This window comes from Chinchilla lanigera, unplaced genomic scaffold, assembly GCF_000276665.1.
Source record: "Chinchilla lanigera isolate Chin_1 unplaced genomic scaffold, ChiLan1.0 scaffold00039, whole genome shotgun sequence".
Taxonomy (NCBI): domain Eukaryota; kingdom Metazoa; phylum Chordata; class Mammalia; order Rodentia; family Chinchillidae; genus Chinchilla; species Chinchilla lanigera.
The window spans coordinates 10,349,676-10,364,553 of NW_004955440.1; the positions used below are offsets into that span (position 1 = coordinate 10,349,676).

At 38.3% G+C, this 14,878-nt stretch overlaps 1 protein-coding gene across 10 annotated transcripts in view; it reads right to left on the reverse strand.

The window, feature by feature from the left end:
• The window catches only part of Gtdc1 (glycosyltransferase-like domain containing 1), a 367,853-nt gene that overhangs the window by 15,092 nt on the left and 337,883 nt on the right, over window positions 1-14,878 (reverse strand). For all 10 annotated transcript variants that reach the window (XM_013517454.1, XM_013517453.1, XM_005390785.2 and 7 more), the window contains one exon: window positions 9,886-9,995. In XM_013517454.1, coding sequence (XP_013372908.1) covers window positions 9,886-9,995 — 110 coding nt within the window. The remainder of the gene's footprint in view (window positions 1-9,885; window positions 9,996-14,878) is intronic.

Below are 14,878 nucleotides of genomic sequence, written 5' to 3' on the forward strand. Positions count from 1 at the left end.
GACCAGAAAAAATGACATAGATCAGAAAAGAAAGAAAATATTACAATGTAAGAAAATAATTAGTATGTATTCTACTATGCAAAATTTTAATTATAAATATACCTAACCTCATGATATACCAAGCTGCAATGTAAATATGTATCTTGGTATGAATTCATGGTCAAAAGTTCAAAAACATCACTGTATTAGGGTCTCTGGGTCATATGACATCCTTATTGACCTTCTTACTGATGATTATAAGTACACTGCTAAGTTTAAGGAGAATACCAGGGACCCTCAACAAAATGCGGCAGCGTAATTGTTCCAGGGGTCAGGAAAGTGACTGAGATGGCTCTTGGACAGTGCATCGAGCTCCGACATGTAAAGGAAAGACTTTTGGTGGTGACTCTGGGAACACTGAGGAACCTTAGCTACAGCCAGGATACCTGTGCGTTGAAATAAGACTACAAAGATACTGTAGTTCCCATCTCTGATGTTTCATTTACAGTGTCTGCAGTCTCAGTTACATATGAAGTCTGAGAACATTAAATAGAACATTCCAGAAAACAGTCTCATAAATTTTAAATCATATGCCTGTTCTGAATAGCATGATGAAATCTATTGTTGCTCCGCTCTGTCTTGCCCTAGATGCGAATCATCCCTTTTGTTCAGTGTATCTAAGCCGAGTATACTACCTACCAAATAGTCACTCAGTAGCTGTCTTGATTATTTGATTGACTGTCCTGGTATCCAAAGCTTTTGTTCAAATAACACTTATTTTACTTAACAGAGGCACTAGGCATAAAAGTAGTGATGCTGGGAGTTCGGATATTCCAAAGAGAAGCTGCAAAGTGTTTCCTTCAGTGAAAAGGTGGAAGATTGTTACTTAATAAGGAAAGAAAAAATTTGTACACTGAGGTTGGTATGACCTATGGTTAGAATGATTCTTCTATTCATGAAACTGTAAATTAGGAACAAGGAAATTTATGTTGGTTTTGCTGTCAAACCAAAATGCAAAAGATGGCCCCTGTATGATAAGTGCTTCATTAAGATGGAAAGGATATTACAGTTAATTGTGTATATACGAGAAAAATAAGTTTTGGTACTATCCGCAGTTTCAAAAATGTATTGGGCATCTTGGAATGTATCTTCTGCAGATAAGAGGGAACTGCTATAGTGAAGAGTCACACTGAGAAGGCCATACCAATGGGACTGTACTCGATTTGATAAGGACAAGGAGGGGAGAAGAGGAGACATAGGAAGGTCACATTAGGAAGCTTAAGTTAGCAAAGGCTTCCAGCCTGGAACAGGAGGCAACATTATACAGCTCCATAAGCTAAGGGGAAGTGTGTAAGGGTCTCAGTGAGAAAGAACAAAGACTTCCACAGGGATCTGGGGCTTAACAAAGAATGGGAAGCAATGGCAGGACCAAAACCACAGCAGGGTGACTAGAGCAACTGTAACTACTCTAAATCAGTGCTCTCAGCCACCTGAGGGTCGGGGTCTGACTAGCAGTGCAGGCAGATAGCAGAATGGTAAGGAATACAATGAGCCTTGAAAAGGTTTAATTACGATACTTATCATAATAAAAAGGTCAGGAAATGTCACTATGTGAAATCTCCTCTAAGGGTGGTCATGACTCGCTATTTATGTATCTATTTATTTTTTGAGGCAGGGTCTAGCTATGTCATTCAGGCTGGCCTTGAGCTCACTATGGAGTCTAGGCTGGCCTCAGACTCGCAGTGATCCTCCTGCCTCAGCCTCCAAAGTGCTGGGATTACAGGCGTGCGCCACCATGCCTGGCTGTATGACTGACTTTTAAAAGCTGAGAATCCCTAATATGTAAAGTCTCTTTTAGTTCTAACTTCTTTTGGATGATTCTGTTTTATGGACAAGTGGAGTACAGCTGAAAGAGGTGACGTAGCTAATCAGTGGCAGAGCTGGAACTGGATCCATGGACTTGTAAATTCATGAGTTCTGTTTCTGTTGCAGCAAATATCTGTGATGGTTTCCATTTTACCAATGAAACAATTTAGGCAAAGGGAAGATACAGCTTGTGAAGCTCACTAGTTGGATCCAGATATTCACGTTCTGTCGTGCTCCTTTCCGTCAGACTCCTGTTCTGATAGACACTGCAGAAAAGGCGTGTAAAACCAGGCAGGCATTCTACCACAGCCCTTGCTGGGGGAAATTTAGCTTGATCATAGCACAATCTAAATCAGGACCGTGTATAACTACAGGAACTCGAAAAGAAAACACCAAAGCACCATACAGCAGCTACCTCCTCAGATGTGTCTCTCGGGGATACTCTCCACCCCACCGAAGTCATACATGCATTTACAGGCTTTCAAAATTACAGTAGGTTTCCAATTTTACATTTGTCTATTAATGTCTCGATCTTTGGGTCAACTGATATCCTTGTGTCTTTTCTAAGTGCCCATTTAAGAGATTCCATCATTTTCACTATAGCCCTTATTTTTTCTTGCCAGGAGCAAATACTTGAATCTTCCTTTCTTTTCTCATTATGTTTTGATGATTCTTTCATTCCAGCAAGGACTGGGAAACAGAAGACTTCAGTTTGCATTTGGGATTCTTGGAAACTGATTTTCCCCATCATATTCTTAGGAAAGTAACTACATGCGTATTTCTAAGAATCCTGTGAAGGTGGCTCTGTTTTCTGAGAATCTAATTTACACCCAAGCTTCTGAAGTGGAGCTAATATAACTCACTTTCTTCAGCTACAGATTGGGGATGTTATACTTGTTTGATTATGTAAATTACTAAATTGCTGTAAGTACTGCTTATAAGCATTATACAATAATGTATTCAAAATTTTCTAAAATGTTACAATATAAACAAGAGTATGTTATAGTAAAATATAAATATATAAACATTTTTTGTTTCTCAACAAGATTGTAAGATTCCAGAAGGGAGAAATATGTTTTCTTCGCTTGGTATTCACAATACTTTAAATGGTGTCAGGGCGTAAGAGGAACTCAGTAAATAATTCTATACTAGTGAATGAATACTGATAACATTTCTTAAAAATTACAAGGAAAGGCATATATTTAGGGAATGGTATGGTCTGAGAGAGTGACTTTACCCAACATTACTAGTACAGTACTTGTCCAATATAATCTTATAATTCCACATTACTCAAATTACTGATAGCTTTTCTTCTGCTGGGTTGCCCTTGCAGTAATCTTTAATTTATATTAATGTGAATAAGTTATTTGTGTACCTAGAACCTCCCTAGAATTTTGCCCTTCGTGTAGCTGTGCTGCTGAAAATGAGATAGTAGCGAAGGAGGGCGTGGGCGGGAAGGGAAATACCATCTAATTATCCAACATTTGACTCCAGAGCTAAGAATCAGGAATATGCCAAGATCACAGTAATAACCACTGTCATGCCAGATACTAACCAGAAGCTTTCCACACACTGTTCTTAACCTTAAATTAAAGGTGAACCAGCAAGACTTCTGTCTGCCAAAACCGTAGTTCAGGTTTCTGGTTTCCTCGCAACCTTTCTGGCAGCCTTCATGTCGAAAGTTAAAACTCTCTTGTCCTATCACGTCTACAGTATGGACTTCTGTAAGCCTCTTCACAGAGAAGAATATTTTGTTTAGAATTATCACTTGTGGGAAATTATTCAGTACACAAACACATTCCATTATTTGGTATCTTAAGTATTTGCTTTTTTTAAAAAAAGTTCATCTCTTAAAGCCTAACAATGTGACCTTGTCATGAAAACTGGCCCAATGTAAACAGTTGCATTGAGGAGCTTCTAGGCTTCTTGGTCTGTTTGTAACACATAGCTTGGTCCAGATGGTTTATGCAGCAGAATGACTTTTTAATTTTCTACATAAAAATAAAATGAACTTTTAAGGTACAGCATCAATAATATCTTCTTTGGATCCAAATGCATTAAAAACTCACTCCATATACAAACTCGGAAGGGAAGCCCATGAATCTTAAAATCTGCACAGTAGTTAGGAAAGCAGTTTCTCCAAATTCTCTAGTTGTGCTGAAACCCTCATTAGAACTTACTGAAGTGAACAGGGCAGGTGGTTTTATTATGATTTCCCTTTCCCATCTCCTCCTTTTTATTGTGCAGATGGGTTAGCTGAGGTTAACCTAGAGACCCACATGACTGAGCTCCTGGTTTGCTGTTCGTAATTCCTGTAAATCAGTTTCTCAATTGTGGCACTACTGATGCTTTAGATTAGATGAATCTTCATTGTGGGGCCATCTTGTGCACCGTACGGTGTTCAGCAGCTTTTCTGGCTTCTGCTCACTAGATGCGAGGAGTATCACCACCTACTCCATAGTCCTGACAGTTAAAAATGTCACTCAACACTGTCAAATGTCCTCTGGGGAGAAGCGGAAACACTCCTGGTTGACAATAACTATCATCTTTCAAAATGCAAAGTCACCTGTAAATGATAATCAATTCCATTTCACAGAGACCACTTCCACTTCATAATGGTTCTGCCTTATGGAACACAGCTGCTAAATGCGACCAGATACCAGCTGAGCTCCTCTCAGCACAAAGGCTAACGCAAAACTTGTATTTGCAAAGCACTTGACAAAACTGGAGAGCCTCACCCACATTAAGGAAGAGACTTAGCACAGGCTTGGTTTTCTCTCTGAGGAGCCAAGGACCATGATGTGTATTAATGAGGTATAGTGGTCAATAGCCCAGGTCAACACGTATTTCTCGTTTGCTCCATTCTTGGCATACAGCACAACTGCATTTCTGACCCTCCTTATTACGGGTCGGGGACTTGCGAATGTTCTGGCCACCAAGTCAGGTGGACCCTCATGTTCTACTTCCAAGTAGGAGCCTCTGATTACTGACAGGAGGAATTCTGCGTTTTCTGCTCCTTCCGGTAACTGCAATGTTTGAGATGTGATTGCTGGGGTCCTGGAGTGGCCACAGGAAGTAGAACACATTTTTGCTCATCTGTTAAGAGCTTACGATGCAAACAAGAGACAAGTCCTATGTGGTTTAAGATACTGAGATATTAAATTTTCTTTTACCTTATCATAATCTAGCTTACTCTGACGGGCTTAAGAACTGAGAAATGAGAAAAAAATAGAAAACACTTACGTAAAGTTAAGGGCATAATATTAAAACAGATTAATGTAAATAAAAGCATCTAGAACTTGCTTATACTTGGGGCTTTGTCCTGAAAAATCTCTCAATTTACTCACTGGCTGTTTAGTATTTGGAAATGGCTTCAACTCATGTTTCTACAGATCTGATATGGGATGTAAATTTAAATGTTTTATTTGCCCAACTCATTCATTTGTTCATTAAAATATTTACTGAACAATAACAGGTGACACATGTTATCTGGATATTTTTCCACTTCATACTGGTTTCGACACCTTTGTTGTGATGAAGACGGACCAAAGAAAGAAGGGATGCATTGCAACATTTATAAGGGTGGGGTGCTGTTTAGGAAATAACTGAAGCTTTTGTTCTTTCTAGCTTTCTGTTTGTGAACATTGTCATAAAGAATGGAAATTATTCATACGATTGTTCAGGAATTTTCTATTACTGTTACCTCCTGATTTCTTACCTATAAAAGGTATTTGTCATCCATATTTTTGTGGATATCCAGGTAGAGCACAGGCTGAGTAACAGCCTTGACACAGACAGACAAGGTTTATGGCTTCCTAAGTAACGAGCTGGGAGGTTTCTGGCAAAGTTTAAGTTATCTTGCCTTAGAACTTACTAAGGCACAGAATGAATTCCAAGTTACGGGGCTGTTGTGCAGTACAGATAAGGCAGTGCAAAAGCGTTTAGTATATGTGGTCGAAAGTGAGCACACCAAAAGGATTTGGAACAGCACCTGGCTTATGCAAAGAGCCCAAGAAATGACAGTTCTAACATTTTAAGCAGCGTTCCAATAGGTGATTGAAAAACACCCTGGACTACAGTTCCAAATTTCACACAAAATATCTGCTTTATTCACTATTTCATCTGAAATGTCTAGGGATCAGGAGACTGATTCTCAAGTTCCATGCCTAAACTTGTCCCTCTTGACTGCCCGTATTGCCACACTGCCCAGCTGTGAAGCCTCTGGGAAGTCACTAATGCTCACTGATCACTCTCCTCTTTTGTACAGTGAAGGAATGATATAGAAGAGCTATAAATGTTAGAGCTACAAATTACAACTGACTATCTTAACCACTTAACAGTTTACCCTGAGCATTACTAGGGCAGCCCATTTGTTTACGTACTGACTATCTCGAGCATTGCTTGGACAGATATCATTTCAACTGGTCAGTTATTGAATAAATTGCACAAAAATTGTCACTTTCTATTTCCTGGTATATTATTGTATAAAAACTAATGAAAAACATGCAACTTTTGGTGATCTAACATTTAAATGATTGGACTAGTTGGTGGTTAATTCTACTACCCTTTTCACAAAAAGGATTATAAAAGCCACATGACAATTTTTGCTTGAAAATAATCAACAGCATAGAGACTCCACAAAGTTGCTGTTTTATATTTTAAATTTCTTCCAAATAAATTTAATGCTGATGGTTTGCATCATCAGAAAGAGCTATGGTAAATCTAGGTGGCACTGACACCATCACTCAGCAATGCTGTCTTCCCCAAAAGCTGTGTGGAGAAGAATGAAGTTGTGAAAAGATCAATTAGTAGTCATGCTGTCATGTATTATGCCTGTTTTTCCATTCCACCTAACCTTGTATGTGAAAGAGAAATCCTGACTCAGTTATAGGCAGCTAATCAAAGTGATTCAGATTCTGTTTCTCTGCTAAAAAAAAAAAAGAGACAGCAATATCTACTTCGCTGGGATGATCATGAACATGGTATGAAATAACCAGGAAGAGGACCAGGTAAGAAGCTTTCAATAAACTGTAGTTATCAATGTAATAATAATTGTGGTTATAATTGTTTATAAGGAAACCGCTGCCCTAAAAATGTTAACAGTGTTAAGACAAATTCTTCTGACTGGTACAATATCACATACCATATAATATCATATGACACACGATCGGTTTTATTATCTAGGTCTGAAATAGGCTAACGCAGACCAAGAAGAGGGAGCAGGCGGGGAAAAGCATGTCTGTGAGGCAAGCTCGTTTGTGGAAGGGTTAGGTAAGAGATGAGCGCTGGATGGCGAACTGAGAAAAAAATGCTTAAAGTTAGATAAACAGGAGGCCCTGAAAACAAGGACGTGAAAATGCAGTTAAGCGTGTGGTTACAACACTACGTAGCTGAGCGACCTTACTTAATTTCTCTGAGGTTCCCCACCTGGGAAAAAATGGAGATAATAACACTGAATAGAATTATTATGAGGCTTTAAGGAGTTCATATTTGCAAATGGCTTAGAATAATGCCTGGATTACAGTAAATGCTATATAAGTATGCTTAAAAAAAAAAATCAAACAAAAATCAAAGGTGTGATAAGAATGGCTGAAGTCACCCAGGATGGCGTGTCAGGAAGCCTGTAGAGTGCAGATTAGCTAACTGGACTCCCTAAGGCACAAACTGGGAAGCTACCAGCCTCCTGCATCCTTCAACACTTGTTCCCCAAAAGTGCAAGGTGAAGCATGGCAGCCATGAAGAACTGGTTTACCCTTGAAATGACAGAGATGGGTCAGCGCCGGAGTCGAAAAGAAGCTTTAGTCAGGAGAGGAAAGGGAGCATGTCCAGAAACAATGTGATCTCCCTTCCTGCAGGCTTCCATAGTACCGCACAAGTACGCCACAGCATCCGAGGTGCCTGCTAGTTATATGTGTCTCTCCAAGTCAGAGCTCCTGCTGGGGGCCTGGAGGCCTGCTTACTGTGGCAGCCCCCATCCACTGGGGGAAGTATGCTGAAGTGATGCTACAGGAAGCAGTAAGATAGGCCCTGTCATTACTGAAACTAATGATATCTGAACCTTGCCTCTTTTCTCAGGCCATCCACAGCCCGCTCAGAGAGGCATAAGCAAACTGATGTGCCACCACTGCAAATAATCTGATTTGTTTTCTTTCCTCCTTTCTCTATAGTTATCAATCTACCAAATTCCTCTCTGTTTTCCTTGAAAACTTCTCTCACACAGTCTCTTCACAACCTCTCCAGCCACCATGTCACAGAATAACACTGGGATCACCATCCCACCGTCTTACTATGATTCTGCCTGGGGAGCATTTCAAGGTGCAGTTTCATAAGATACAAGTTGCATCTTCTTCACTTCCTATTTTAACGTAGAGTCCCTTTCTTAGCCTTTACCTAACTTTCTTGGTGATCAAGATCCTCCCTAGTTTGACCTTTCACAGCCCATGTAAAGCAGGTAATAACATACTACAAAGTCTGCATGCAGAATCTCCTCTTCTACTTAGATTAATGACTTCACAGAACTATGCATTGAAATCTTTCTCTCATTTAGACACAAAATCTAAAACATTTGTCTCTACATGTTTTGCCCACGGTGTTTCCCATTTTGGAATAATCTAATCAATCATTTTTAACACTGGCTACTCAGATAGTTTTGACTACTCTACTAGTTCTTCAATTAACACTCTTAGTCCCATGTGTCAATACTAATGTATTACTGGATTATCTCGTGTTTTATTCTGTTTGTGCGTGTGTGTGTGTGTGTGTGTGTGTGTCTGTGTGTGTGGTTAGCACAAATGTCTCCTCCTTAACAAAGCTATACAGTCCTTGAAGGCAAGCGCTTACATTATTTTTACCTGTCTATGTAATAAATCCTCACCGAGCTGCAGTGGGGAGCTGGTCACCGTACTTGGTTTTGGGTATAGTGACAGATGGTACAGACACACTCTCTGGTCCCAACACAACCTCCATTCCAGAGTGTGTGTCCGTGTGTAGGGCTGAGGTAAAAACATTTACACATATGTAGGATAATTTGAAACTGAGGTAACACCATGAAGAAAAATACAAAGTGCTGAAAGCCAAGGCCCCAGAGTTGAGATCAAAAGGATGAAACAGAGCTAAATGTCAAATGGCCTCTAAAGAAGCCTGGTGCCACAGGGGAAGTCAAGTAAATGTCAGTTTCATAGGTGCAGAGGACAGAAGACAGGCCAAAGCAGAGGAGGTGGATGAGCACAGGACCGTGTAGTTCCTGGCCCTGAACTAGAGTCAAGTGCTTGAGGAAAGTATACCTGACTTTGTGGCCCTCAAGTGTTCTAATGCATGATGGCAAAGAGCATTTCTGAACAAAGGTCATTTCTTAACTTTGTTGCCTTTATGTTTGGTTTTCAAACAATACTCAGTACCAAAGCTTTAAAAACAAGAACGCATGTGCTTAAAGTACTTGTGAGAGGTGTCAGAACGCTCACTTTACTGACCCAGACATGACCAGTGAGAACGCAGGGTGAAAGAAACGGCTGAGAAAAGTCTGTGTGGCTTACTACTTTAATAGCTTCAATTTTTGTCTTTCCTAAGTTCAATAAAAAAATGCATAGATCAGTGACATGGACTGTTGTCTGCGCCACATCACAAGTTAGATGCCAAAATGTGTTACACAGGCCACCTAACAGATGGTAATGTGTTTTGGTCATTACCAATGTGAGCAGGATTCAAACCAGTGACCCTAGAGGTGAGAGGTTGGACATCCAATTACAAATTCCCACTTTCTTAAGTGTGAAGATGCCTACAGCAACATATTTTATTTACATCAAGATGCATTGTATAAACTATATTTGATAAAAGAGATGACTTCATGTTCTCAACTTAAATCAAAGAATGCTTACTTAAGTCTTTTTTTAATTGAATCTGACTTTAATGCCATGCTATAATCTTTGGGTTAACAGCGCTCATCTTGATTATTCTAACAAAGAAAAACATGGAAATTAATACTTGAGTTGTGCGGCTTAAAGTCATCTATAAAAATACAATTAAGAAATTCAGAAGAGGTACCTGGGACGTCTGTAAAAGTCTCTCCAAGAACGGAGACGTGGAAATTGAGTCCTAAGCTCTTTAGATGTATTAATACCTTAAAAAACCCCTCTGGATCTTTGTCATGCTCCCTGGAAATAAACACACAGAACATAACTTGCATTAGTATATACAACCTTAGGGTAGAAAACACTGCCTGTTCTTTTCGGGGTCTGTTGTGGGTTAGGGGAGCCTCTAGCATTCAAACAGAAACTTTTCCCTAAACCTCATACTGTAGCATCAGCACTGAGTGTTTTAACATCCACAGACTTCTCTTTCTGATCTTTCAGCAAGATCTGATCTTTCTCCAAACCCAGTTGCATTGGATTTAAAAGGCTCTGCAGCCTTTGTTAGCAGAGAATTTTTTTTAACATTTCAAGTTTGGACTACAGAATTATATAGTGCTTGCTTTCTTCCAAAAGTTTTCATTTAAAACATTTTTTAAAGGAAAGACCAATCTTCAAAGGATGATTCTCTATAGGTCATGAGAAATACTTAAAGTGCCTTTCATTTCCACAGGTCTGGACGCCTTTCTTCCACATTTACTAAGCATCTTTGTGCTTAGACGGAAAACACAATTTAGAGAGTGAGATCATAGACCCCTTCCCTAATATCTCATTTTAAATAACTGAGTGGCAAATTATGAGTCTCAGAATTATAGTCTGAGTCTATGTCTGCTGAATATTTACTTACAAGTGGAAGTTATTCAACACATAAAAGAAGAGTAATAAAGACAATACTTTCACTTAGTGTAGGATTTGAAAAACAGGTTAGTTTTGTTTAGTGTGTCAGTCTTCTTTCTGATGACAGAATGAATGTTAAAGGACATTACAATTTCAAAAAATTCTCAAATTCAAGAAATCACACTAAAATGAGCTTTTTACATTATAAGGTGTGAATATTTCAGTATTTCTTGCATTTAATTACACTGTTTTAAATTATCTTATTTCAGACAGATGTAGACCAGATGTCTTCAAAATATTTGTTTTTTATTTATAATTCAGAATTTTAATTTCCTTTTTTATATTACAGAAAAATAGTTATATACCAGCAATGAAATTTCTCATTTACCAACTAATTATGTAAAATAAATCTGTAAATTGATTAAACTGCTATAAGAAATATGAAAATTACATCATTCAGGAAATCTCATGAAAAATGACATCTGCACCCCTAAATGTGTTAATTCACAATTCAGTCAATATTTTCAGTATCATGAATTAAAACAAATGCATCTTTTAATTAACATTTTAAATGGCATTTATCATATTATGAAATTATAAGATTTTATAGAATTAGAGCTCTATAACAACTTATTTTAAGCTCTTAGTCTCTCAGTTTGATTTACTCCAAATAATCAGGACACAATGGCAAAGTGCTTCTTGCTTTTTAGGGTGACGTGAATTGCACACATGCACCACTGAGAAGGTTCTGGATAGTTCTCGTTTATATACTACTGCTGTGGGCAAGGACAAGGCTCTGAACACTGTGAGAGGAAAGCGTATACCATATGCTATGTTCAACTGTTATCAATCCAGTAGCTGCCACCCTATTTGTAAAATGTTCTTTTGTGTCTGATTCTCTTGGAAATATGTGGACGAGAAGACTGGAAATAATATAATATATGTAAAAAAGGGAGTAACACTACAGGGAAATCTAGCCACTCAAGTCTCTTAATTTTTCATTTTGAGTTCTAAAAATTTTGGCTGTGGATTACCAAGACACCATCTACTCTAAGTTCTCTCTCTCTCTTTCAAAAGTAGACGTAGTTTGGGGTGAGGGGGCATTTAATTGGGTAGAGAATACAGTTCTTCAAAGATTTTAAAGTATTTTCAAAGCAGCACCTTCATGATCTCTTATTTTCCATGTGCCCAAACAAGATAAATGTATTAAAATTCTACTGCCTTCTTTAAATACTTCTTATAGGTGTGTACAAGCACCTTCATATTCAGTAGTAACTTTGCATAAAAACATGCAAGAGATTTGTGTGAATTCCTTTTTGTTGTTGTTGTTTAAATATATGGCTGAACATAAAAGTGAGCTTTTTCTTTCCCAAAATTATCCCTTAGAAAAAGAGGCATTTATACTAACACATCTACAAGACTCATCGTATAAGGCACTGTCTATTAATTTATTTTGAACAAAGTACAGTACTCTGAGGAAGGTAGATTAGCCTGAAACGTCATCAGCTGATGAGAATTTTGATGCTTTTAACAGTCCTTCACTTGATGAGACTGGAAGAAATGGAGGCAAAGGAATTTAACATTGAGCTAACATTGGGGAGGTACGACCGAGTAATTGTGAATGTTGGATTTTGATGAAAGCAAGTAGCAGAGTAAGTGGGTACTAGAGATAATGAGTAGTAACTCAGCTTTTATAGCTTGGAAAAAGATTTCTAATGATGGCATCAAATACAGTTTCACAAAATCCTGCCCTCTCAGTGACACAGAAGGAGTTCCGTATGAGAGGTGGTGGAAGCAGGCCAGCTGTCTCTAAAGGTGGCACTGCTCTCACGTCAAGAATGCCTGGGAAAGGGGCGGGACCAGAAGTGCTTCCTGAAATGCAAGGATGGGAAAAGAGCAATAATCCTAAAAATATTCCTCATAACATATACTTTAAAGAACTATTTGTGTCTAAATGAGTACATTACATATTGTAAATACATACACAGTTATTCTATCATGCCATTGAAAGCTTGAAATAATTGATTCAGCTAAAATTTTTTTCTTTTCTTTTTAGAGAAGTGGGAAATTGCCTAACATGCAAGGATTAATGATGTGCATAAATATTACTCACATAATAGGCATGGATGATATTAAATGGCAGACCTCAATACACTTTGCTAAGCAAAGAACCCATTCAAGATATTCAGTGAACCATCCATGGATCTTACCGCAGTTTCCATGCTATCAATGAACCCATTTCGCAGAATATGTGGATCTGTTTCAAATTCGCTTCTAAGAAATCTAATGTGAAACTTTTATATTTCCAACTTTAGCACAAAGCATTAAATATAAGATGGAAGCTTAAAAGATAATATTCAGAGTGTCCTTTTCTGCTAATAGCTGTCCAGATTAAACACATATTTAATAATACACACATATTCCAGAACCATCCTTGCAGATTTATTGTAGATTTATTCACCCCAAAACCCTTTTGTTCTCATCCACTGTTGGTAGGACTGCAAGTTAAAACAACTTTGTAGAGAGCAGTTTGATAATATACACGATAAACTTTAAAATGTGTATAACATCTACATCAATAACTTCAATTTAGAAAACTTAGTCTATAAAATAAAGATGTATACTAAAATTCAGCTGGAGTATGTTCGCAACAGTTTTGTTTATAATGGCAACTACCTGTAAACAATCTAATGGGGTAAATGAGTATGTTTTGACACACATGTGATACAATAGCATGTAGTCATTAAACATAATGTTCCAGAAATATATTTCTTGACATGGAAAAATATTCATGTAATACTCTCAAGTAGAATTGAGATGACAGAGTAATATGTATTATATAATCTGCTTTCGTAAAACAAATGGATATGTGCCTAGAAAAACATTTGAGGTAAAATATACCAACATGTTAAAAGGATTTATGTTTGGAGTTGTTATAAATGTTTTCCCCCCATGTGTCATCTCTTTTCTTCAAGAACCACTGTATGTAAACCATTTTTAATTATTTTAGGAAACCACCTCTAATATTTCAGAAATGAACTGCATTTATAAGCTTTTTGCTTCACTTCGTAATGTTTTAAGGCTTTACAGCAGTGTACTGTCTTGTGCCTCCTCTGTATTTGACAACTGCCAATCAAGTGAACTTGTTTTATCACAAAACATGCCAGGAGACAGTCAGGTGCGGATTACGCCACTATCTTCCTGCTCCTGACTAGGTAAGAGTGAGACAGTCTGGCTGGGAAGCCGTTCTTCTGCGCCCGCACTATGGCAGAAGAGACCAGCACGGAAATATTCCAGGCTTACTGGAAGCAGTAGATACAGCAAGAACAGCTTTTATTCCCAAATATTATTCAGAACATTTGAAAAGCATAAACTGTTTCCATGTGTTTTTTCTTCCTATATCTGTCTCTCTCTGTTGCCTTCCCTGTTTCATTTCTGAGAGCTAAATTTCTTCTTATTTCTCACTTAACATTCATTCAGTAAATATTTATTGAGGATTCTTAAGTTCTCCATACTTGTCACTTATATTACACTGTTACTCTTTCCCGTTTTCCCACGTTACTCAATACATACTGAACGCAACCTCTGCGATCTAGTTTCTTGCCTGGCTTCGGTTGAAATCTGGTTCTTCATAGACATTAGTGTCCTCGGGAACATGGCACTAAGACTGAGTGTTCCATGCGGGAAGGGTAAATGATGCCTGCTTTGTTTAGCACTAAGTACCCAGTGCCTGTGAGTAACTGGTAGACATTACTTGTGTTCAAAAATACCCTTGGGGCTGGGGATTTAGCTCAGCGGCAAAGTGCCTGCCTGGCAAGCGCAAGGTCGTGAGTTCGGTTTCCGGTACCGGAGAAAAACCAAAACCAAAAAAACAAAAAACAAAAAAAACAAAAAACAATACCCAGTTCTTCTAATTGGGCACACAGCACAGAAGACTCCATATTTACCCTCTCACGGTGGGGTGAGGCCGCAGGACTAACACTGGCCAATGAAGTGCAAGCTGATTGACGGGTATCACTTTCAGATAACTGCCTATAGCAGCTCTGGACACTTCTTTCTCTGCTATGGTGAGCCTTATGGGGATTTTGGATTAAGATGCTTAGGTTAAAAGAGTGAAGCAGTCTACACTGCAACATGGAGAACTGCCTAAACATGCATTAAACTAAGGTAAGAGACTTGTACTGAGTTAAAGCAATTGAGATTCAGGATGGGTTGGGGTGTTTTCATTATTGCCACGTAGTGTGGCTTATCCTGATCCAAATAATTTTCTGTCGGGGCTGGGGATTTAGCTC